This window comes from Aspergillus niger (genome assembly GCF_000002855.4).
Source record: "Aspergillus niger supercontig An18".
NCBI lineage: Eukaryota > Fungi > Ascomycota > Eurotiomycetes > Eurotiales > Aspergillaceae > Aspergillus > Aspergillus niger.
Genome location: NT_166533.1, coordinates 1,450,481 through 1,473,018, shown reverse-complemented (window position 1 = coordinate 1,473,018; position 22,538 = coordinate 1,450,481). Strand labels below are relative to the sequence as shown.

At 51.0% G+C, this 22,538-nt stretch overlaps 13 protein-coding genes across 13 annotated transcripts; 6 read left to right on the top strand and 7 right to left on the bottom strand.

Moving 5' to 3' along the window:
* Positions 1 to 239: 239 nt before the first annotated feature.
* Positions 240 to 4,964, bottom strand: An18g06510 (uncharacterized protein; the record flags this gene model as incomplete). Its single annotated transcript, XM_001399067.3, has 5 exons — positions 240 to 791; positions 855 to 1,312; positions 1,378 to 4,609; positions 4,684 to 4,865; positions 4,931 to 4,964. 5 exons carry the CDS (start codon positions 4,962 to 4,964, stop codon positions 240 to 242), a joined length of 4,458 nt encoding a protein of 1,485 aa, XP_001399104.3.
* Positions 4,965 to 5,948: 984 nt separating this feature from the next.
* On the bottom strand, positions 5,949 to 7,039 carry An18g06500 (uncharacterized protein; the record flags this gene model as incomplete). Its single annotated transcript, XM_001399066.3, has 5 exons — positions 5,949 to 6,198; positions 6,269 to 6,343; positions 6,408 to 6,724; positions 6,776 to 6,838; positions 6,935 to 7,039. 5 exons carry the CDS (start codon positions 7,037 to 7,039, stop codon positions 5,949 to 5,951), a joined length of 810 nt encoding a protein of 269 aa, XP_001399103.1.
* A 557-nt stretch (positions 7,040 to 7,596) lies between these two features.
* On the bottom strand, positions 7,597 to 8,430 carry An18g06490 (uncharacterized protein; the record flags this gene model as incomplete). The annotated part of the gene is made up of 4 exons (XM_001399065.1): positions 7,597 to 8,176; positions 8,228 to 8,288; positions 8,353 to 8,367; positions 8,424 to 8,430. The coding sequence occupies 4 exons, from the start codon at positions 8,428 to 8,430 to the stop codon at positions 7,597 to 7,599; spliced, it is 663 nt and encodes a 220-aa protein (XP_001399102.1).
* A 322-nt stretch (positions 8,431 to 8,752) lies between these two features.
* On the top strand, positions 8,753 to 9,443 carry An18g06485 (hypothetical protein; the record flags this gene model as incomplete). The annotated part of the gene is made up of 2 exons (XM_059745890.1): positions 8,753 to 8,792; positions 8,935 to 9,443. The coding sequence occupies 2 exons, from the start codon at positions 8,753 to 8,755 to the stop codon at positions 9,441 to 9,443; spliced, it is 549 nt and encodes a 182-aa protein (XP_059605040.1).
* Positions 9,444 to 10,219: 776 nt separating this feature from the next.
* On the bottom strand, positions 10,220 to 11,568 carry An18g06470 (uncharacterized protein; the record flags this gene model as incomplete). The annotated part of the gene is made up of 3 exons (XM_001399063.3): positions 10,220 to 11,274; positions 11,351 to 11,416; positions 11,496 to 11,568. 3 exons carry the CDS (start codon positions 11,566 to 11,568, stop codon positions 10,220 to 10,222), a joined length of 1,194 nt encoding a protein of 397 aa, XP_001399100.1.
* Positions 11,569 to 11,802: 234 nt separating this feature from the next.
* On the top strand, positions 11,803 to 12,249 carry An18g06460 (uncharacterized protein; the record flags this gene model as incomplete). Its single annotated transcript, XM_059745889.1, has 3 exons — positions 11,803 to 11,987; positions 12,044 to 12,090; positions 12,179 to 12,249. 3 exons carry the CDS (start codon positions 11,803 to 11,805, stop codon positions 12,247 to 12,249), a joined length of 303 nt encoding a protein of 100 aa, XP_059605039.1.
* Positions 12,250 to 12,290: 41 nt separating this feature from the next.
* Positions 12,291 to 12,793, bottom strand: An18g06450 (uncharacterized protein; the record flags this gene model as incomplete). The annotated part of the gene is made up of 3 exons (XM_059745888.1): positions 12,291 to 12,357; positions 12,436 to 12,506; positions 12,548 to 12,793. 3 exons carry the CDS (start codon positions 12,791 to 12,793, stop codon positions 12,291 to 12,293), a joined length of 384 nt encoding a protein of 127 aa, XP_059605038.1.
* A 174-nt stretch (positions 12,794 to 12,967) lies between these two features.
* Positions 12,968 to 13,489, top strand: An18g06440 (uncharacterized protein; the record flags this gene model as incomplete). The annotated part of the gene is made up of 1 exon (XM_001399060.3): positions 12,968 to 13,489. One exon carries the CDS (start codon positions 12,968 to 12,970, stop codon positions 13,487 to 13,489), a length of 522 nt encoding a protein of 173 aa, XP_001399097.1.
* A 221-nt stretch (positions 13,490 to 13,710) lies between these two features.
* An18g06430 (uncharacterized protein) lies at positions 13,711 to 14,646 on the top strand (the record flags this gene model as incomplete). Its single annotated transcript, XM_001399059.1, has 1 exon — positions 13,711 to 14,646. The coding sequence occupies one exon, from the start codon at positions 13,711 to 13,713 to the stop codon at positions 14,644 to 14,646; it is 936 nt and encodes a 311-aa protein (XP_001399096.1).
* Positions 14,647 to 14,951: 305 nt separating this feature from the next.
* On the top strand, positions 14,952 to 15,617 carry An18g06420 (hypothetical protein; the record flags this gene model as incomplete). The annotated part of the gene is made up of 4 exons (XM_059745887.1): positions 14,952 to 15,016; positions 15,112 to 15,196; positions 15,269 to 15,382; positions 15,465 to 15,617. The coding sequence occupies 4 exons, from the start codon at positions 14,952 to 14,954 to the stop codon at positions 15,615 to 15,617; spliced, it is 417 nt and encodes a 138-aa protein (XP_059605037.1).
* A 213-nt stretch (positions 15,618 to 15,830) lies between these two features.
* On the top strand, positions 15,831 to 16,910 carry An18g06410 (uncharacterized protein; the record flags this gene model as incomplete). The annotated part of the gene is made up of 5 exons (XM_001399057.3): positions 15,831 to 15,885; positions 15,951 to 16,032; positions 16,104 to 16,373; positions 16,432 to 16,637; positions 16,696 to 16,910. 5 exons carry the CDS (start codon positions 15,831 to 15,833, stop codon positions 16,908 to 16,910), a joined length of 828 nt encoding a protein of 275 aa, XP_001399094.1.
* Positions 16,911 to 17,221: 311 nt separating this feature from the next.
* Positions 17,222 to 18,700, bottom strand: An18g06400 (uncharacterized protein; the record flags this gene model as incomplete). The annotated part of the gene is made up of 6 exons (XM_059745886.1): positions 17,222 to 17,275; positions 17,508 to 17,889; positions 17,960 to 18,203; positions 18,256 to 18,370; positions 18,479 to 18,515; positions 18,582 to 18,700. 6 exons carry the CDS (start codon positions 18,698 to 18,700, stop codon positions 17,222 to 17,224), a joined length of 951 nt encoding a protein of 316 aa, XP_059605036.1.
* An 845-nt stretch (positions 18,701 to 19,545) lies between these two features.
* On the bottom strand, positions 19,546 to 22,461 carry An18g06390 (uncharacterized protein; the record flags this gene model as incomplete). Its single annotated transcript, XM_059745885.1, has 4 exons — positions 19,546 to 20,639; positions 20,695 to 22,005; positions 22,097 to 22,201; positions 22,380 to 22,461. 4 exons carry the CDS (start codon positions 22,459 to 22,461, stop codon positions 19,546 to 19,548), a joined length of 2,592 nt encoding a protein of 863 aa, XP_059605035.1.
* Between the last annotated feature and the right edge of the window lie 77 nt (positions 22,462 to 22,538).

Below are 22,538 nucleotides of genomic sequence, written 5' to 3'. Positions count from 1 at the left end.
TCATCATCCGGGGGCTCAGGTACCTACCGTATGTAACGGATGTGTATGGCGGTATTTCTGCCTAAGGTGTCTTGGCGGCGATGTTTTTGAATACATCTAGTAAACTATATCTGGGGATGTAGTGATGAACGTAAGCCAATAATTACTTTTTGATAGTTTTAAAATAGGTAAACAGAGATTAAATGGCATGAGCCACATTAAGTGGTTCGTGTAATACAATCGTCATCATTCGCTGAAGGTCAAGCGTGGGCTGTAGCCGCCCTTCTCTGTTCAGCTGCCTCACCCCTCAAGAACCTTGCAACTTCACCTTCGGCGTTGGCCAGATGACCGTTTGTGGGTTTGTTCTGGCTTGAAATACCAAAAAGGCACTGCCATAGATCATCCTTCTTGACCATTTCACCCCCTGATGCCCCGCCTGCCATTAACTTGGACAGTGCTGCATCTTGCATCTCTAAGGAGTTAGCCGAGTCGATGGCAGTTTCAGTGAGACTGGGTACCGCTGTTCCATTACTTGAGGGGCTAGTAGGATGCTTCTCTTGCTTTTTCTCCTTCTGCACTATGTGGGCTAAGCGACGCGACACCGATAGGTCATAGATCGACTGCTCGACAGTGTCGGAGACAAGATACATCCAAACGGTGGTTGGCCGGTGCTGGCCAATGCGATGTACGCGAGCGATAGCCTGAAGCTCAATTGCGGTGTTTATCAGAGGCTCACAGAGAAAGACATGGGTGGCATTCACTAAGTTGAGACCAGAGGAATGTGCTTTGGCGTGTAAGAGGAAGCATTCAACCTTCGTAACGACGGGAATTTAGACGCTGCTTGCTAGACTTGATTGACAGGAAACTGGACTTACTGCAGGGTCACTTTTGAAGTTCTGGATACCATCTTTAGCGTCAACGCTGCTGAATCCAATTTTGAACCGGGAAAGCGCATTGGCGAGGATCTCAAGAAAGTTCTTATATTGGGAGAATACCACCGACTTGGCCCCGGGATCATGCTCCCGAAGCCATAAGATATGCCGTGCCAAAGTGTCGATTTTTGTGCCATAGGAGCTGTCCAGATCAATGTTTTTGATTTCTTTCAATGTGCTGGAGCTGATATCGGCATATATAGAGTTCTGCGAAGGACGTTCTAGTTCTAATTTACTTGGCGCTTTCTCCTCCTGCACGACAAATTCTTGTGGCTTATACGTGATTTGGTGGAAATCATTTGCTTTCAAGCGCCTTTTGCACGTGGGGCAAGTTCGATGCTGATGCCACCACAATCGCAAGCAGTCCTTGCAGTATTTGTGGCCGCAAACCGTCAAAACACCTGCAGTAAGTTAGCACCACAGCTATTTGAAGACCCTGGCTTTAACCTGTACAGCTGATACTGACCGACTTCGAACCCAGACTGACATATTACACATATCCTTGATGTCTCATCCGAGCCAGACTCATCTCGCAGATGTATTAAGTACCGACGTTTTGCTCGCAAAGAAGAGATTTTTTCGTCAATTTCACCCTCCTTCCTGAGCTTCGAAGTGAAGAGTGTCTCATCCAACGGCTTACCAACGCTGTTTTCATCATATGGGGCAACAGTGTCAGAGATCTGCTGCAGTTGACGATAATATTCAAGCCGATTGTTCATCGTATCTCGAAACATCTCAACCTCCCTCTCTAAGCTGGAAGCAGCCTTGGATTGTTCAGCCGCCAGTTGACTTGCGTGTTTTAGCACAAGACTGACAATTTCAAGCTCTGCACGCGCTCGAGAACTTCCTTCATTCGCTTGCCATTCGAGCGCGGTGGTCAGGCTGCGAAGCTCGCTGATAATGCCTCGAAGGGATCCGAGTTGCGGATCAGGCTTCATATTACTGCGGAGGTTCATCACTTCCAAGAATAGGGTTGGAGAAGGCCCTTCGCCTTTCTGTGCTTGGATAATTCCTTGCTTAACTTCATGGGCAATGAGAACATTTTTTTGTCCAGTCAAGCAATCGTGACGGTCGGCAAACATTGCGCGCAAGGCTTCCATATAAACGTACATTTCATCCTGGTGCTTGGTGGATTTTTCATACTCGTCACCTTCGAGCTCTGACTCATCCTCTTGGTCGATGAGCGACTGAGAAAGGAACTTTATCATGGTTTGACGCCATTTATCGTACTGTGCGGCATGCTTATTCATGGCTTCACAGAAGTCTTCGAATCTCTCAATCACGCGCCGACCTTCTAGCCCCGTGCTATATACCTGAGGTTTCATCTTGGGGATGCTCACAAACTCTTTCTTGTGTGACTTCTCCCTTATCAGTTTCATGTAATGTCCGACCTTTCGGGATATATCAACCAGCATCTCCTTCCGGATGGCCTTAGCTGTGGTATACGCTTCCTCTTCCTGTTTCTCTAGGAGTCTGAACTGCTCAGAATCATGTTCGATGAGCTTCGGATCTGACTTGATCTGGTAGTAAGCGTTTCCAATGAAGAATACACAGATGTGTTGAACCTCAAGAGCTAAGCGCAGCCTCTGACGATATGTACCGATGCGGCTGTTCTTTTCTGCTTCGTCCGCCTCATTAACACTTATTGAGTCTAGTGACACTGAATCTTGGTTGGCGTCCGCGGAGGTTACTCGACTCTTCATACGTTCCGTTTGCAATCGGTCCCGACATTCTTTAACGATCGCGCTTGCTCGTTCCAGGCACTCCTTCCAAAGTTGAAGTGCTTCATGCTTGCGCATCGCGTTCTCCAGCAACTGCCCCCTCCGAAGCTGAGACAGGAGCAAAGTGCGCTCTTCTGCATGTATGAGCACGTCATTCTGGTCGATCATAACCTCGAGCACCTCATTCACCGACCGTAGGGGACCGTTGTATCCAATGCCCAAAGTCCGGCGACCGGTGCCTGCAGGATGAAGGCAGGTTTGACGGAGCCTGACTAACCAACTTCGCATCTTCTCCACTACTGACGGATCATTAGGGTTCCAATCATCAGTGGTCGGGGCGCCTGATAAATCAAGGCCACAATCTTCGCACATCTGCTCGTACAGCTGGCTATAATGTTGCTCTTCCACTGCAGTGAAAGGGACAGTTATAACAACCCTCTTCTGTGGTGGCAAACGAAGCTCATCGCGAACATGATCTTTGCTATGGCGAAGGGCAATTGTGTGAACGATGTGTGCTAAGATAGATCGGAAAGACACACATAGCCTATTCCAGATGAAGCCACAATAGGGTTCGTAATGAAGAAAGAGCAGCAGACCTAGAAGATCTGCAATATCCTTACGAAGAGGTGTTCCAGTTACTGCCCAAGCCAGTTGACGTGGAATCAGACGAGCAACCCTCGCTGCATTACTGACCCCGCTCTCAATCATCTGGGCTTCATCTAGGCAGACCCGCCACCAGGATATCTGAACGAGCGGTGTTTTTCTTGCCTCAAAACGCTTCTCATGTCGCAGGTTTCGCTTTGGAGCATCACCAGAATAGTGGACCTCCCGAGCAAGAACGTTGTACGTAGTCAGCACAACATCGTGATCCGAGATCAGCTCGACCAGTTCATTATCTGCCAGTTTCTGATGACGTTGAATCCCTTCATAGTGATATACACTCAGCCCTGGAGCATGCAATTCAATCTCTTGCCGCCACTGCTCAAGAATTGCCGGGGGCGTTATAATCAAAGTCGCTCGTGACCGCTTCAGGCCGTCAACGCGGCTATGCTGACCTGCGTCTTCCGGGAACGTGAAGCGTCGATGTAGGCAAATCAAGGTGATCATTTCGACGGTCTTACCCAAGCCCATCTCCTCGGCCAGTACGCCGCCGTTGAGGACGTTCTCGGCATCATACCAGCTTGTGATACTGGAAGTAACAACCATGAATAACTGACTGGCGAAGCATTCTTTACCATCCGCATCAGTGAACCTAGTAAAAGATACTGGCAGGTCACTGGTAGAGTCCCGCTTGAAAGGAGCAATTCTCCCATCTGGTCGAAGTTCCACACCTTCCCTTTGCAACAGCCACCTGACCGCTCTTCTTTGGAAGGGGAAAAGCTGACACTCCAATAAGTCACACTTTATATCTGCCGATGAAGCAGGATTGTCTGGTGGAACATGTACATTGTCATAGAAGTCACGTGGTGACCAACCTGTTGCACTCATATCTCTACGGTGCTTTTGTCGCGGATGTTCGAATATTGTGTCATCACCATCTCGCAAGATGTACCTCGAGAAGACATTTGCTGGACCAGCCAGCATCTTATTGATGTCTGGGACATCAAGGGAGTCTCTCCATATGATGGCCGTTTCCAGGCTGAACGTCTTCCTATCAGGCAAACAGCGAAGAGTGGATTGATAACAAACTGAAGGCACGTTCTTTTGGAAGTGATCGGCACAAGCAAGGCTTGAGGCGAGAGTTAAATGATTACCCAACCTGATGAGCTCAGGATCAGAGCTCTCAATAGTGAAAAATATTTCACGTCCCAAAACCGACACTAGTGCCAGGCTGAGACGGCTCTGCAGCACTTCACTTTGAACAGTAGCAGACTGGGTCTGAGCAACCCTATTTACATCAAGGATGACAGGTACAGTATCCAGCGGCTCGGTAGAACCGTCCTGTTCATTTCGATCATGAGTTGCAGAATCAAAGTTCTATCAAGCATTAGCGGACTTGGTCTAGGAGTCCCGGGATAGGCCGGCTCCTGTCACTCATGGAGAATACATACTAAGCGCAGATCGAAACGCGCCAGTGGTATATAACCTACTGGTATTAGCGAGTCCGACAGACCATTGAGCTCCCTGAGACTTCGAGTTGCCGAAGCCAGCTTGCGACGTTTACTCGGATGATCATGGGCCACTGGCTGCTGGGGCCTGATGAAGGCAGTGGCCAATGATTCTGGAACATTGCCTGAAGCATGAAGATTAGTAGGGAATTCGAAAAATGCCACCTTGAAAGAGGTTAAGGATTCGTACCAGGATAAGTCAGTTCTGCATTCAGTACAGTCATGCCGCCCCCCTCTTGTCTCTGACGCCTCAGATTGCCACCAGATGACTGTTGGGTCGAGTAATACTCTCCCACTGTTGCTCTCCGATACGGAGATCTGATAAGGAGATCTCACGTGCTGATAGGGATGGGTTATGTTAAGTCCGGAATTTTTCCGTCCCAATCATCAGCTTAGTCAGTCAACAAATGCTCCGTCATGGCCGGATCTGTGCTTCCAACAGCTTAGTACAACTAGATAGGCTAGTTACCACAGAGGCCATGGAAACATGATTTGCAGGGACGTAGAATCTGGAATACCCGCTCATATATTTCGAATTTCATCTACTCTGATCACATCTAAGTCTCATACATATTTGCACGATGATCTCGAGCACCGCATGCCTCCTAGCTGTCAGTGTCCAATCATTGCCCCTGTTGCTGGGATTACAGGGTTTCGCAAGTTGTTCACTTATTATAAGATCACGTGTGCCATATTTCTGTTTCTCTTGATGCTCTACAATCCTTCCAGGACTGGTGTCAGGCCTTTTCCATACTATGAAATCTTTTATTCTATCTGATCACCGCTTCACAGAATACTCCTTTCGTCCTCTAGGCCTATCTAGACCATCAAAACTTCCCAAATCCTGTTCCAAGATCAGTGTTCCCAACTTTATTCCGCATGCGGCATCATTAGCTGGAATGTGTGGCAGGAGGCTTCTCGCGGACCTACACTGTCACTTCCTATTCTTGTATTGCTGGACATAGTGATCTTCCTTTTAGATACAGAGCCTACCGTTTTCGTGACCAAGTAAGTGCCATGAGCTGAATGAACGAGATGACGGGAATAATTGACAAAGTTATAGGCACAGTAGCAATATGCAAGACGTTTTTTCGCTTTCCTATTTATAGAGAACGCCAAATCCTGTTGGCTAGTAGGTGGTATTTAGCTGATATGACCGTTCCGGACCCTGAATGCGATTATGGCCCTCATGTCTTCCACATCACCCTCTAGAGCTGGAAGAGCTCCCTCAACTGCCTCATGGTGTCATCAGGGTCCTCAACGGAGTGACCGATCGTCCTAGGGTCACTGTAGATCTCGTAGTCATTACCACCGGGGAATGTCTTGTCACCGAAGAAGTGGATCGTCTTGTAATCGATACCCGTGATATCTTTCTCGGCTTCGACGTGTTGTAGGCAGTAAGTCTTGTCCCAGCCGGTCGGGAAAACGTCAAAAGAAATTTCACCACCAATAGAGTAGCTGTTCAGGAATGTTAATGGCTGTAATGACCCTGCGCAGTTACCAGAGGCCTGGAAATTCTTTTACATACCTTAGACCATAGTCAGGGAACTCCTTCTTGAGCGCATCTACAAGGTCTCGGCGGATGTTGTGAATCTTATCATACCTGCTCATGATATCAGTCAAAAGGTCCTATCCTGTGAGCATCGAGCTACTGCTCGTATACATACGCTTCAAATTCCTTCCGCTCCTCGGTGCTGGCATTCCTGCCAATCGGGCTGACGTTGATCATACCATTGCGGAATTCAACGAAAGTGCCGCGCTTCTTAGGAATCTCCAAGTTGGCGATGTACTTGAGCAAGAAGTTGACCAACTTCTGGTATTTCTCCTCTCCCAGCCATTGGATGAAGCTGTTGCTGCGAAGAGGTTTGCCCAGGCGGAAAGCGGTCAATCCGTTCTCAGCGAAGCAGAAATCGAATAGGGTTGTGACGTCCGTAGTGTTTCTACCGAGCTGTTCTTGCTGCTTGGGAAGATTCGAGCCACCGACCTGACCATGTGAGACTGGGCGCTGACCCTAAGAAGGATGAAGACAACTAACGAATCCGATCGCGCACTTGTGACGCAGCTGAGAGAGAAGCGTGAGCATCTCCGGGGTAACATTCTAAAGTCGGAGTAAAGAAGTGGTTAGACTTTTAGAGCATTGAGCGGATAAACAGAGCAATTCCAGGTAATAAGGGTTTCATTCTTGCGTACTTACAGCTCTGGCAGGCGTTAGCGTCTTGTCGACATCGAAGAGACAGATTGTGCCCTTGAGGGGGCGGTCCTGCAGGGCAGGATAAACGCCGGCTGCTTCGGTGGCCATAATGAATATAGATATGGAAGAAGGTTGAGGAGCAAGGTAAGTGAGAGAGACTCTGAAGCCAAAGGCGCAATTGATCTGAGGGGCAATTGGACTATGTATCTTTTCAGGGGCGGACGTTGTGACAGCCGCATGCGGTGAGCTGGAGGGACAAGCGGGGGTTCCAGACAAACATTCTTACGGCTTAACCGTATCGGGCGGCTTCCAGACGGATAGGCAGTGAGGCATCAAGGCCAGGCCCAAGGCGGTCAATCTCCAAATTTTCTCCATACGGATGATCCACGTGGGGCTTGCTTCGCTTATCGATAAGTGTGATAAGCTATGCAGTGATTGCTAAGAACATCGCAGGGGAAGGTGTACTAAATGGTACTTTTATTGCCATTGCCATTGTGCCTATTCCTCTTTCATCTGTAGTCAATTGTATCTCTGATCCCAAGGGTACAAAATATCCAGAGTGTATACATATCCCATTAAGACTAGCTACAGACCAATAAACCTCTATTATATGAGGCAGACAACAACGCCAGACTAACTCGAACTCCATATCATCGAATGAAAGTTCAGCGGCCCATAGTCGTCTGAAAAACCTTGGCTGCTAATTCACTCAAAAGCCGTGCACGATCGGTCTGAGGAAGCTGGAGGAAAACATCGTAAACACTCTTTCCTTTGGCATCTCGCACTGCACCAAGACGATTGCCAGCAACTGCGCCAGCCAATGCTCCTGGAGCATTGGCTACGATAAAACCGAGAGCACCACCACTAATCCCACCTATAACGGACCAGAACCGAGACGTCGGGTGTGAACGAGTCTGACCGTCAGCATCTGTGCCTTCGCTGGCTAGGCCCTCTTCACGCAGCATTTCTTCAAACACCGACCCGAATTGCTCGGATGCGCGTTGCTCACTATCGGCCGTGCCAAAGCCAAAAGCAGACCAGGGGAATCCTCCTGCACCTCCACGGGGTACTTCCTCCTCTTCCTCCTCGACACCGCCTGCCATCCTCATCGCATCATACTCCCGTCGGCGTGATACATCTGACAACGTGTAATAAGCATCGCTAATCTCCTGGAACTTGCGTGTCCGAGCCGCCCTCTCTGGTGAATCGACAGGAACTCTGTCTGGATGAGACTTCAGGGATTCCCTGCACGGTTCAGAACTGAGCATAGTTGGACCTTGATGAATACTGACTCACCTTTTGTATGCATTGCGAATTTCTTGTTGTGTTGCTTTGGGAGACACTCCCAGTATCTTGTCTATATTCCGCCTTCATTAGTTACAGCACTTTCTATACAGTATCTAGACGTTAGCATCCCGTACAATAATCGCGTTGTTCTGATCCACAGTCAGTTCATCCGTTAGAACCATAAAGCACGTTTGTGTGCACTTACTAGGCATGTTTAAGGGCCTCTATGATAACAGACGTGTTGTGCTTCAGAGTCAGATGGTTAAGGGCCAGATAAGTGTAGCTTTTTTCGTGTCCACTCTTCCTGAGAGGTCATGACTCGGCGGGGGAGATGACGTCGACGAGGGATTCCTGCCTGAGGCAATAGGAAGCACGGGACGAAGGTTCGACCTTTTCCTGCAGCTCGGTTCTGACTAAACAACAGAGACGGGAAGCCCCTGAGCGCAGCACCAATCATGGGGATGGCACCAAAGTTAGGATGCCCGGAACCACCGTCACCAGCCACTCGTAGAGAGCGTTGTACGTACGCTGCAGATGCTAGCCACTGCTAGGAACACACTAGAGAGGAGGCACAGTTCAGTGGTTAGTGATGGTTTTCAGCTTTGCCTCCTGCGCAGACGGGGAGTCTCACCTAATCCCCTCCCCCTTCATTTCGTTTTAACTTCCCTCACACGGCTCGCCGTGCTACTTCAACTCTCTCAATTGCACGCTCTTAGGCTCGGTTTTGTCTCTGATAGATACGATTTACTGTCAAATTCAATTGACGACAGTAGAAAGCACTCCAGCTTGTGACACGTCCAATTTCCGTACCGCAGTTCAGCTGTGGAGCTGGCCAAAACGGCTGAACCTCAAATTGTGTGCATTTGCAGCACGCTACGACTCCGCAATAGCGCGATTGCTTTTTACAGGCTTCACCAGCACACAATACATCCAGAGAGATCATACTTTCGTGCCTCCAGCCGTCTTTCTCATTAACGCTATTCAACTGATTCTCTTGGGAAAGTACTGTGTCAGCATTGGCCGAGATTCCAAACCTGACTTTGCCAATAAGTCGTTCAAGGTACCCATAATCAGGAACACCGATTCAAGATGGGCTGGTTTGATGGAAAGTCTTCATCCTCGTCTTCCCACCGCTCTCATTCCCGCCGACCCTCTTCCCCCTCACGACGGTCCACTTATTCAACCCATCATCCTCGTCACTCCGCCCCGTCGATTTTCAGTCTGAATGGCGGTGGTAGTCGCGTCGGACGAACCAGCCCGTCCGTGCTCTCTTCGTCCTCATCGCGGCGCGCACGGCCCCGATCAGGCTTCGTGCAGCGGGTGGTCCGCTACATCAAACGCTTGCTCCGTGACATCTACGACTATGCACGTCGGAACCCGGTGAAGGTTCTCATGCTAGTTGTCATACCGCTCCTTACCAGCGGTGTGCTGCAGAAGTTGCTCGCCATGATTGGCATCCGACTACCAAAGGGGCTTTTTGGCGGGAATTCATCGAAACCCAGCGGCAACAGCATGTCAGACAACATCAAGGGGCTCATGAACATTGCGAAAATGCTGATGTAGCTGTTGGGGCATTCCGTCTTTGACCTCTGAATTCCAGCGCCTCTGCACTTCCATGCATGGATGGCAATATCAGCGGGAATTGGGCAGAAAAGATAGATACGATACGACCATGATACGATGATGACGATACGACACAAACTTGACCTGATGCTTCTAGGTTATGATGTCCGTTGGCGGTTGCAGGTATTTCCGAAGGGTTATGTTCCTGCTACGTTTTGATATTTACCGTTTACGGTGTTATGCAAATGTTCAAGTATTTAGACACAATTTCAATGAGACGTCCCCACGGCCTTCTGGCCTTCAAAGATACTTTTGGACACCAAACTCTATTTGTACACTTGCATTGGCAAGGATGTTCGTAAACCTTTGGAGCAGGCATTGAACCACAGGGAATACCGCATATAACGTAAGCGGGTTTCTCTGTCTATGTCGGATTTCTCACGATCTCTGAGACCGCTTTCCCCGCCTCCTTGCCTTGGAAGACCTTGCAGAGCTGGCGGCGCCTTCAGTCGACTCCTCCACGATTTCGGAAGGTTCCTCCTCCGACTCAGCACCGCTATTCACGGCATTGGAAGAACCGAGCAACCTGCCAACCGTCTTAGAGTAAACCCAGCCCGGCAAGCGGAAGACCAGCGTGTCACGGATTGTCGGACGCTGAATCTCATCAACGTCGAGCAAGAATTCCTGACGTTCGCCATCTTCCGTTTCCTCCTCCAGGAACACATTTCCAAGAGAGTCGACAATCAGTACCTTCCCATTCTCGGCAATCACTTTTTTCCTCTCCCCGCTGGGCTCCATTTGAGGCTCAGAAGTAGGCGTAGCCGTTCCCGAGTTCCGGGATGCCGCCCGGCCGCCTTTCTTGCCCTCCTTGCGGTTCTCCCTGTCCATCATGCGCTTTTGACGACGGTTCATAGGCATAGCACTCTGTTCGGGCTCCGGTGCCGGTGCCGGAGTCGGGGCAGGAGCCGAGGCACCATCAAGACCGGGGATACCCCGGACACCAGACTCATCACCCCAGGCAGCTCTCCTCGCTTGACGGATGTAACGATCGACGAATTCCCGCTGACGCTTCCAGCCCAGCACCAAAGCAGCATAGTGCGCACCACCACCGAAGACCAAGAACAAGCCAATAAGCACGGATCCCAAACCGGGACGGAATCGCGAATAGTAGTAGCCGGTTCCCTTCCACTTGGGGAAACCGTTCTTCAGGAAATGGTCGTAGCGCTCGCGACCCGGGCCACGGAGGATATTGGCGACGGTGTTGAGGCGAGCGGAGCGCTCATGTGCCTCCTTCACAGCAGCGGCGATTTCCCGCTTCGAAGGACCCTGGTTGACATGGACACCGGACTTGGAGGACTTGGAGCGAGACTTGTCCTTGGAGCTGTTGGCGATGAAAGACCGCTTGACTTTATCGGGGTGCAGGAGTCGGGACTTCTGACGGTAGGCCTTGCTCAGTTCGTCTTGGTTGGCATTGGGTTTGGCGCCGAGGAAATCTGTCCGTTTGGAAGTTGATCAGTGGCGGAGGACTTTGGAGATGGATGGGGAGTTGTTTGTTCAGGGGAAACGTACCGTAGAATGTCACATTGGGACCTTCCGCAGCGGCGAGTTCGTCATTGAGACGAAAGATTTCATAATCTGGAGAGTCGTAGAGTTTTTAGTATGCGATATAAGAGAAGTTTGCGGGATAGCAGAAAGAAAAAGAGCAGCAACTGACCTTCTTTAGTCCAGGCCGCGGCCAGCACAATCAGGGCTACAAACACAAACAGACGAAGCGCGATAGACTTCATCGTCGAAGAAGGGAGCGGTCAAGCCGCTGGACCCAAAGCGAAAGGGAAGAGAAAGAATGGAACGAAGGGAGCAGTGGAGAACAATTGGTGCGCCAAACAAAAGACTACATGCAACTCATGTTCCTGATTTGATGGTGAGGTACTTTGTAACCTGTTCTTCTCCAAAAACGAGATAACTAGGTGGAATCCTCAGGCCACGATACCGCCAAAGCAATGATCTGTCATCAGGCAGGAATGGCGTTACGCTTACGTGACGAGAGAGCTAGGCCTAGAATGGGCAAATCCGGGTTCACCGCCCAGATCGGTATGGAACGCCTGAAACAGAATTACGGTACGGGTCCAGTGGAGTCTGCAGCTGCACGACGTGGTCCAATAAAGGATCCAAAGCCAGATGAGGAGAAATCAAGAAGAGGAGATAGGTAGATGGAAATGTGATTGATACCTAATGTTTGCAGAAGTGGCTATTCCAACTCAGAGGCTGGCTGGCAGAAGAGGGAGGGGGTGGTGGTGGTGGACAGCTGGGTTTAAATTCAAGACAAATCCCCTCTGGCAGTTGTAGTGGATAGTGAGTTACTGAGTGCTCATCTTCCTCGTTTACTATCTGGAACAGGGTATATCAGACATGGCATTGGAAGAGCAGTGGAAGATGATCGAGGGGATGTGATTGAGATGGCTACTTGAGTAGTCAGCCCTCAAGAGTGATCGTCTATTTCTCTTTCTATCTAGATCTCTGCTTCCGCATCCAGCTTCGGAGGGTGTGTCTCTCTCTTCTCTCCACCCATTGCTGCCCTGCTTTCTATTCTTAGCGGGCCTCATCCACCCTGTATCTTGATTGGATTCGACGGTCCATGAAACCGGAGCAGTGACTGGAGCAGTGACTCAAGTGTTGGATCCAAACGTGCCTTGTTTACTTGCCTGGCCCTCCATTCCTCCGATACCTTATAAGAAGGACCCGAATCCACTTGTCTTCGCAATTAACCTTCTTTTGTTGCTGGGCGGTACCTCTCAAGTCTTTTGCAAGGCGGATCGGTACCTGGAGGGTACTTACTTCAGTTACTTTGTCTGTGCTTCCCGCCTGGATCTCCCGGGGGGGAAACCACGAAAAATACCGAGACCAGTACTGGAATACGCCTAGACCAATTCGGTGCTCCAGGCTGCCAAAACGCCTCGTTGGTTTTGCTTTCGGGCCAGCTAAGCCGCTTCCAATCTTCCTCGACAAAAACATTCCCCGGTGTTTCTCTCACTCTCTCGGTCCTTCCCCCTTTTCTCTACTGCTTTTACTACTCTTCATCTCCATCAAACGACCGTCACCAGTCTTCTCATACCTATCACTTAATTTCACTCAATTACATTTCTCCTACCTTATCCTCCAAACCCAACCACCCCGAATCTTCAAAAAATGCCTCTCCAGATCCCCATTGATGCGATTACCTCGCGCTTCGGCGAACGGTTCAACAGCGTCCGCTCTCAATCCCTCGGCACGCGCTTTGCCAACCTGCGTCCTATCTCCGAATTCCTGGACATCAAGCGTGTCTCCAAACCCGCCCATTTCGGCGAGGTCCAGAGCCGTGTGAACTACAATTTGTCCTACTTCTCCAGCAACTATGCCGCCGTCTTTGTGATGCTCAGCATCTACAGCTTGCTGACCAACCCCCTGTTGCTCTTTGTCATCATCCTGGTCACTGGTGGTCTTTACGGCATCGGAAAGCTCCAAGGTCATGACCTGGAACTGGGCTTCGCCCGGTTTAACACCTCCCAACTGTACACCGGACTGCTAATTGTCGCGGTGCCTCTGGGATTCTGGGCCTCGCCCATCTCCACGGTGCTCTGGCTTATCGGAGCCACCGGCGTGACTGTCTTCGGCCACGCCGCTTTTATGGATAAACCAATCGAGAATGCTTTTTCCGAGGAGGCGGTCTAGGTGGTCGGCCGCGAACTCCTTACGGTACGCCCCGATGGGGAAGACCACCGGGGGCACGAGTGGGGAGACAAACCAGACGTGTAGCTCCGTGGGTGGACGGTGCGGCACGGATCGAGGAGATTGACAGCGAAGAGGAGGAGGATGCATACGCTCGATCAGCGTATGCAAGGCAGTCGGCGGGTCGGGACGAGGGTGGAGAGTCTAGGTTGCGCAGGCGGAGGATGGATTACGACGATTATGTGGATGAGACGAATTCGATCGATGGGATGGACTATGATCTGCGTGAGGACATGGACAGCACGGTGGCATATGCGGTTCAGCTAGCCATGAAGGATAAGGAGGAACGGTTGGTGGATCAAGCCTTGGAACGGATACGACGCGCTCAAAAGCAGGGCCAGAAGAACGTACGACTATCGGGTCGGGAAATGGAAGCGCTGGAGCGCAAGCGCATGCAGGCAAACCGGACCCCTGATCACGATTACCGGAATACAAGTCCCCAGGTTTCTCCCGGTGGCAGCCGATCCTCGAAGCCGCCGGACAGCCCCAGCAGCAAAAGGGGAGCGCAGCGGAGCGGGTCCAATGCCTCGACAGCGCACAAGCATAGCATGCCCTCACCATTAGCCGAAAACAACGCTGCTTATGCGTTCTGGGCCTGGACCTCGGGGGCCTCTGGCGGATCCCCAGCTTCTGCACGTTCGCCATCTGCCCGCACGCCTACAAGCCAAGCACCGCCTCGATCCCCACTTCAGCCAGCCTACGCCTTCGACCGTCTGGCTTCAGTCCCCCAGATTCGCACACCGGCGGGCGTGAAGAGTCCCTCTGTGCGTTCCCTCCCTGATGATCCACAGTGGGCGCCTCCGTACCCTCCGCCGTATACAAGAGAACCGCCTCCGTACCCGACCGATCGTCGGCGCCCCGAGCCAACTTCATACATGTCAGGCTACCGCAGCGTCTTTAACGATTCTGCTCGTAGCAACAGGCGAGGTGTGACTGCTATGCCGGGGGCTGCGACGGAGGAGCGTCTCAGTCCAGAGGAAGAAGAGGAGCAAGGAAATAGTTCCGATGACAGCGCCATGGTTGAGCGCCGCGTGGCTGGCGGTACGCCGACACGGGGACCAATCGGGCGAGGCAGTCGTCCCCGGAGCAGTCGACCTTGAACACACCCCCCCCGCGAATCGTGCCCTTTCAAACGTTGTTTTCTTTTCTATCATGGGTGGCTCATGTCACAGTTGGGTTGGCCTTGATTGTTTCTTGCGCGGTTTCCCATGGTTGATTTTCTTACGCCGATAAAACGTAACGGAGTTCGTCTAGAGCGGGTACCTGAAATGATGCTATTGATAGTGATGAATTGTTCTCCAGAACTCATATTAGTAATGTAACGCGTAGGGAGGTCCCAAGTAGATCGTGGTGGCAGTATGTATTCCTGCTGACGAGGGAGCGCGACGAACTCGTGATACAGTTCATGCAAGTCACCGTGGCTGGTGGCGGGTTCCCGAAACCTAAACGGACCATCAGATTTAGCCGGAGGTAAGAATTGCAACGACTGCATAGGACGATCCGGACCAAATCGTGTCTGCCTAGACTGAGCAAACAATGGAGGAAGAGTTACTTGAGAAAAAGAGTCAGCAAGCAATCAAGATAGGTGATCGAAGGAAGGAGGAATTGGGCACGAAATGCGAGGAACCGCGGGCCGATGACGTCGATGAGGTCATATGGTAAATTGGCTGTGCAAAGAATGCCAGCTTCTGCTTTGCTTCGACTCAGGATTTACTTTTGCAGAGCTTCCGACCCAGCCGGCGTCCATTGGATAGACTTTGGGATCTACTCTTCAGCAGTGATGACACTCTCCTGGTCGGTGGGCCCTTTTCGTCGTCACCATCTGGGGAGTTGCGTGTTAAATTAAAGACCGACTCGGCCTCTCCACCGACCCAGTCTTTGACTCTTCTTTTCTGTTAGTCACTCCTTTATTTATTAGTTACTCTCTTCCTCTCCTCTGCGGCCAACAACCCCCCCTCCTCTCCTCTTCCCCTCGCTGCCAATTCGTCTTCCTGTTGTTGGGCAAGGTGTCACCAACGCAGTCGATGCTATCTACCTCCTCTCCCTGTTGACCCTCGGATCCATTAATTGACGACAAGCCACTTCCGCCCCTTCCGGCGCCGCGTTCCACCCGATCGCCCATCGCTAGCACATCTTATACCTCGATAATCTTTTCACGGCAGCTCTTCTTCTTTTTCTTTTGGCAGCAACCGTTGCTACCGTGCGCTGATTGTTACCCTTGCTTGCTGGGACATTTGTCACTTTATTGGAAGAGGGGAGGGAATATAGAAATAAATTAGCGAAAATGTGGATTATATCATTTTGGATATTCCCGATTATCTCGGCGTGCACATGGATTGGTAGCGTCTCCTCCTATATAACTGCGAGTAAATATTTCCGACGGACACTGACAAGGTTGTTCTAGCCATGTTAATTGCGATGCTGGCCACCTGGGCCAGAGAAGGATCGCCGATATATGCCAGTATGGAGACGGGTCAGACCATTGCGTAGGTGTCACGCGACCTTAGATATGGCATGCGACTGCGATGCTGATTATACACCTTTTGTTCATTTCTAGGTATATTTCCGACGTTGGAGCACAGGGACTGAAGCCGCTCTTCATCGCGGGCAGCTGCGTCACCGTCGTTTTCCTTGATCTCTCTTTCCTGTCCGAACGCTGGTTGCGACATGCCGGTCAATTGGTCCCGAACAAGGGCAAGTTCGACAAGGCCTGCGCAATCGCATCCATTTGCTTCTCGATCGCCGGCGCCTTGGGACTGATCCTACTTTCGATCTTTGATACTCTTCGTCATCCGCACATGCATGATGGCTTTTTGATCATGTTCTTGTTAGTGTTTGATTGCGCATGCGAGAGAAAGACCATTCCGAGGCTGACGTACCTGTAGGGTCGGATACCTGATTAGCGCCATTCTCATTTGCTGCGAATACTGGCGTCTGGGGATCTTTTATCGCTCCCAGCATAAAGTGCTCCTGGCCAGTTTCATCATCAAACTCTCATTTGTTATCATTGAAATTGCGCTGGCCATTGCTTTTGGTGTCCTCGGCAACAAGGGTGGTCATTACCGGAACGCAGCGGCAGTTCTGGAATGGGGTGAGTGACCTGGGAATGACTCTCGGGAAATATAGTTAGATCGACTAACTGGAAACAGTGATTGCGCTCATCTTCACGTTCTATGTGCTCTCTTTCGTGATCGACCTGCTGCCCTCGGTGCGCACGCGCAAACATGTGCCGCAGGGCGAGAAGGTGTCCCGGAATGGACAGACGACAGCGGCCTATCCCGATGGCACATATGATTATGAGGAGCCGGTGACGACGGACTCGGCAGGGCCGAATGCTAATTACTACCGGGGGCAGCGGATATAATTAATGCCTTTCAAGCAGGCCCAGTGTGAGGTGTGGTTTGGCTATCTTGGAATGATTTTTTACGATATATACCCCGCGGATAGGAGTAGTCGGCTATAATGGAGCTGATTGATTGATATATAGTTGGTGTTGTTGATGTTGATGTCTTCTTGGGATTCTAGCTGGATTTGCGATCACTTTTGCACATATTGGTCTATGATCTTGAATGTATACTACAAGGCTAATATCGAAATAATGTATCATCACCGAGACTAATACTTACTACTACCGTATGAACTACTAAAGACGTTACGGTAAAGGAACAGATATGATTACATTATATCATCGAATAAGACATCATCTAGATCTAAAGAAATCAAATCTACCTATACATCCAACCCCATAAAAATAAAGATACCAGAAATGTACTGAAGGTAAGAAATAAATGAATCAAGCCAGCAACACCCTCCTAATATTTTCCAATTGCTCCCTCCCAACCCCAACAGTCCCCAAATACCCCTGCACCCCACCATACCTATCCTCCAAATGTGCCCGAATCGTCTCAACAAAGTGCCGCGGACACTTGGTATAATCCTCCGACAACCCCAATAACCTCACCTCCTTCATGCGCTCCTCCATCTCAATGGCCAGCTCGCCTTCGGAACGGAGATAATCCTCCCTCATCGCCTCCTCAGGCACCACATCTGCCACGAGCAGAAGCAAAAGGAGAACGATGAGACCCGTGCGGTCTTTGCCTTGCGTGCAGTGGATTAGGACTGGATAGGCACTATCCTCAAATCCATCGCTTTCTTTATCGTTGCCATCAGTGGTGGAGGAGGTGATGGAAGAGAATAAATCGAACAACGTCTTCATCTCCCCGTAACTACTATCCAAAGTATCGATGCCTAGTCCGACCAGTCCCCGCGGGGACATGACTTGCTGTCCGACTATTTGGACGGCGGTGGAGCGGTAGCCTGATGCTACCAGTGCTAGTACTTTACTGTTGTTTTATCAGATTTTTTTCTCCTTTCCTTTGAGCAATGAGATATGATGGGGGGAGGAGGGCATACAAGAAATTCCACCAATCCAGACGCCAGAGAAGCGTCCGCTCGAATGCTTTCCCTGTTAAGCTGACAGGGAACCGAGTGACAGTTGGGAGATCGGGGAGGTGGATGTCTGTTGGTGTGGCTGATGCCGTTGCTGTCGGTTCTGGTGGTGGTGGTGTTGATGTTTGTGTTTCTGGGGACTCTGATGTTGATGATGACTCTGTTGATGAAGCAGCAGCAGCAAGTTCAGCTAAGCGCTTATTGGTAGCTATTTGGTGTTCGGTACTATATTTTTTTTCCCTGTCAATATTGATGCTTACCAAAGAGGAGGGAGTTAAGCTGGGATAAATAGTACCTCGATCTCAGATCCACGACGGTTGAGATATGGAATTCGTCTACGAGACGGCGTTTGTCGCGCTCGGAGGCATCGTCTAACTTTATTAATCAATTGAGGTGATGTTAGTACATTTTCAATTCGTTCAGCATTCCTCAACTTTTTTATAATATAGGATATGCAGAAGTAGTGGTAGTAGGTATATATACCCTTGCACTTCGAAAGATAATACCCTCTTTCAGCACTCTACACCAAGCTATCAGTATACATCATATAACCAATACATTCAATAGAATAAAAAGATCTGCATACCTCTTCCCGATCAACTGGTTAATCGTACGCCCAACATCCCGGAAGTTGATAATGTTGTCGAATGGACGACCCGGGGAATCGAGATCTACGCTCGATTGGCGGGGATGCGACGAAGACATGATGATCTATTTCCGTGCCTCCAAACTTGAAGATAGTTGAGAGAAATGAAGTGGTGAATATACAGTATAATTGTAGTGTCCGGGATAATCTTTAAAGAGGACTTTGTAAAAGATTGATCACAGCAGGCAGGATAAGGCCGGATAAAAGTGGGACAGGAAATGACTGGGAGGGTCCGCTGTAATAAGTGCAGAAGCGAAAGACGAAAACGACAAACAATCGCAAACCGGGCAGCCAACCGACCTATCGAACGGGACTAAGCATGCAGGAGTCCAGCAGATATCTTGACGATATCGAATGGCCCGGCCAAGGCAGAAAAGGTGGAGGAAACGTGGATGCGCCGATGGGGAGCCGCGCGGCAAATGGCGGTGGAGCTTCAGCCATCAACAACACCATCTTATGGCCCAAGCTATCAGCTGCTCGCAGCTGTGCCGCCCATCGTTTGGCCAGTCAGCTTCTAATCTCACTACGATCTACAGATAGTTGATGTTTTCACCCGCTCTTGCATGCTCATCTCCCCGGTTACAGGCATTGCATTGACATTCGCACACTAAGTTATCAGAATTAAAATCATCCTCGGTTCCATGACTGTTTGCCCAATCTCTGGATCCGACTGAACACACAGCAAACAGCAATCGCACTCAACAAACACTCATCCCTACAAGAGTACATAGCAGTAGCACCGTAAAACCAGTCAGACAAGACATCAGTGGTATGTACCCAATCTCCTTCCTGGTAAAAGTACATAGAACGAACACAGAGATATCACTACGCAGTAAGATCAGACCACCCCTCTCCCTTCTTTCAAATAGAAGAACAGACAATAAAAATCCTCAACTCATATCAATCACAACTTCTCCGAGAACCTTGACTCCCGCCCCGTCCCGCTGCTCGCTCGCTTTCCCCGAACTGTTGGGACAGACAGGCCTTGTTCCGCCGCGCTTGCACGCCGTTCCTCCGTCTCCACCCCCGGAGTGGGGATGGCCTGCGAGCTTCGACGAGCAATATCATTGCTGCCAATCCCTTCGGCCTTGCCCTCCGACGAGCCCTTAGAAACGATCTTCTTGAACCCACTCACGAGACGACTACGCCTATCTCCAGCGGATTCCTGACCTGCCTGGCTGACAGCTTCCTTCTCATCCTGGCCTTCGCTGACCGACATCCTTTTTCCCATAACGCGAAGATCATTGGCCGTCACTGGATGGGATCGAAGCGCTGCCCCTCGCGAGTCGTCCTCGGCAGCTGCCTGTTCAGATTCTTCAGGGCCAACAGGCGCAGCCGGTAGCTCGGGAACTTCGGGTTCCTTCTCTTCTGGATGAGCTATATCCCAAGCTCGCCCGTCTTCGTCTTTCGATTTCTGTACTGGCTCGGCTCTTGGGATCTCTCGGGCTTCCTGTGTTTCCACCCTCTCAACTGCTTGGGGTTCCGGCTGTTGTTCCGTCTCTTCGACTGCCCGGGTCTCCGGCTGCTGCTCTGTGGCTTCGACTGCCCGGGTCTCTGGCTGCTGCTCTGTGGCTTCGACTGCCCGGGTCTCTGGCTGCTGTTCTGTCGCTTCACTCACTTGAGCCTCTGGCTGTTCTGCCGCTGGCCCTGTTTCCATTGAAGGGACCACTTCCAGAGTGTCCTTGCCTGACTTCGTAGCTTCGCCTGCTGCAGGTCCACTCGGACGACGACCCAGCCGTCCCTTGAACCATGATCTCAGCTTAGACTCGGATTTCGCAATGGTTTCGCCGGGGGCAGTCTCCGTAACAGCACCTGCAATTGCCCCCTGCGCGCCTCCAGCGGACGTTTGTTGCGGCGCAGTCTCAGCGCGTGCCTCATCTGCAGCTCCGTCGACAGCCCCAGTTAGCGTATAGGTTTCGTTGTCGGAGGTGCGCTTCGACTTGCGGCTCCACAACCGGGCTTTCTCCTCTTTGTACTTGGAGTCGGTTCTCAAAGAAGCTATTGCATTTATTAGGTCCCAAGCCCCACAACTTGAATCAGCAAGACAACTCACCTCTCATGCGTCTTTCTTCTGCCCTTGTGTCAGCATCTCGTTCGCGTTGGATGGCTTCCCGTCTCTCAGCCTCTTCCTGATCAAGACGCTGCTCTATCTCCCTGGCCCGTTTCGTTTCCGCACGGTCCGTGATTTCATCAAAGGTGGGTTGCAATCGGGAACGAGCGAGAGCCTCCACATCTGCCATGTCGACGTATTTTTGAGAGCTGATATTGACGCGGTCGGCGAACTGGTACTGCACGTCTGTCTCCTGTCTCTCCTTTGCGCGAAGTAAGGCGGTTTCCTCCAGTTCCTTCTGCATGGCGGCTGGGGCGCGTCCTGTCTCCGCATAAACACGCATTTCCATATCTTGGATGGTAGCATCGACGTTCCTCCTCGCAGCCTCCATCAGGAGCGCGCGGTCCTTTTCTCTGCGCTCATCCACCGCATCGAGCTTTGTACGCAGGCTATACATCTGGCTTCTGATCTCCTTCGACCGCTCTGCGTCAACCGAAGAAGCATCACTATCAATTGATAGCCTTCGTCTACGGACCTGCAAGCTAGAGCGCGTTGTTTGGGGCTCGATTCCGTAGTATTCGCGGTAGATGGCCGCCTCGTCCTGCATGCTGGCCAACTTCTCCGCCGCCCGCTTCTCCGCGGCATCTTGTAAGCTAAAAGCTTGTTGCAGAATCATCGGCTCTGCCCCCGTCGCTGTTCGCTGGGAGCGCATGCGACTGGGGTTGATGGGACCCTGGTCCTTGGCCTCGACGACCGCATACATGTCACGCGCCATAGAGACTGCTGCGGCCTGCAGGATGCTCTTCCGTTTGTAATCGTCGAGCTCTGGTGCGACGGGTGGGGAGGCAGTGTAAAGCCGCGCATTGGTGTTGGCAATGTGCTGGATCCTACTAGCTTCATTGGCATTGTCAAGGTCTCCAAGGACGTCGCTCGTGTCCATTCCCACGTGAGGCGCCTCTGACGGGGCGGAGTCAGCTCTCCTTCGGTTAGCATATAAAGCACCGGTTACCGCATAACGCGTCCTATCTCGGCCTGTTGTACCGGAACGTGATTCGATCGTCTGACCAGCTCCGGACGAGTCATACTTGAGGTCTGAAGGCCCAGTGGATGAGCTGACAATCGACCGACGGTCCCTGAGAACGAAGGCCGCAGCCTTGTAGCCTTCCAGGCTTGGCACCTCGGATGTGCGCTTGTCTTCCACGTGCTGTGTTGTAGCTGCACCTTTTGTCCCCCATCCTTTGGATTGGGCGTGAGCGAGAGCGGCTACTGCAGATGCATGACTGAACCCGGGGCGGGAGCCCGTCGCCTTCAAGGCTAGGGAACAGAAGGATAGTCAGTATTTGGGGGGAGGAAATGGACCTGTGGTAGGGAAAGTAAATACGAATGGAAGAAGTGGGATGCTTACTGGCCAGTTCAGTTTCAGCTGTCGAGGGCTCACGAACAGATAATTTACGCTCTGGATGAGTTACATAGAGAGCGGCTGTTGCAGCTGTGAATGGTGTTGCGTTAGCTATGGATTCGTCGCGTTCTGATACGATATACAAAGCAGAGTGGAAAATTGGGGTGCATGAGATCATCGACCATAGCAGCGTGGAGATATAATAAAGTAGGGTAGGGATGTGAAACAGGCTAACAGGGCACAGGGCCGATCAGGAGCCCAGGATGCAAGGACGCAGATCGCAACTTACCTTGATCCGCTAGGCGGGCAGACCGGGAGCGGCCGAGGGTAACGCGTTCGACGGGCGCGGGTTGTTCAAGGGTGGTTGCCATGATAAGATAACGACGATCGTCTACAGGGTTGAAGAAGGCGAGGCATTCCTGACGAAGAGGAAATGGGCGGAGAAGAA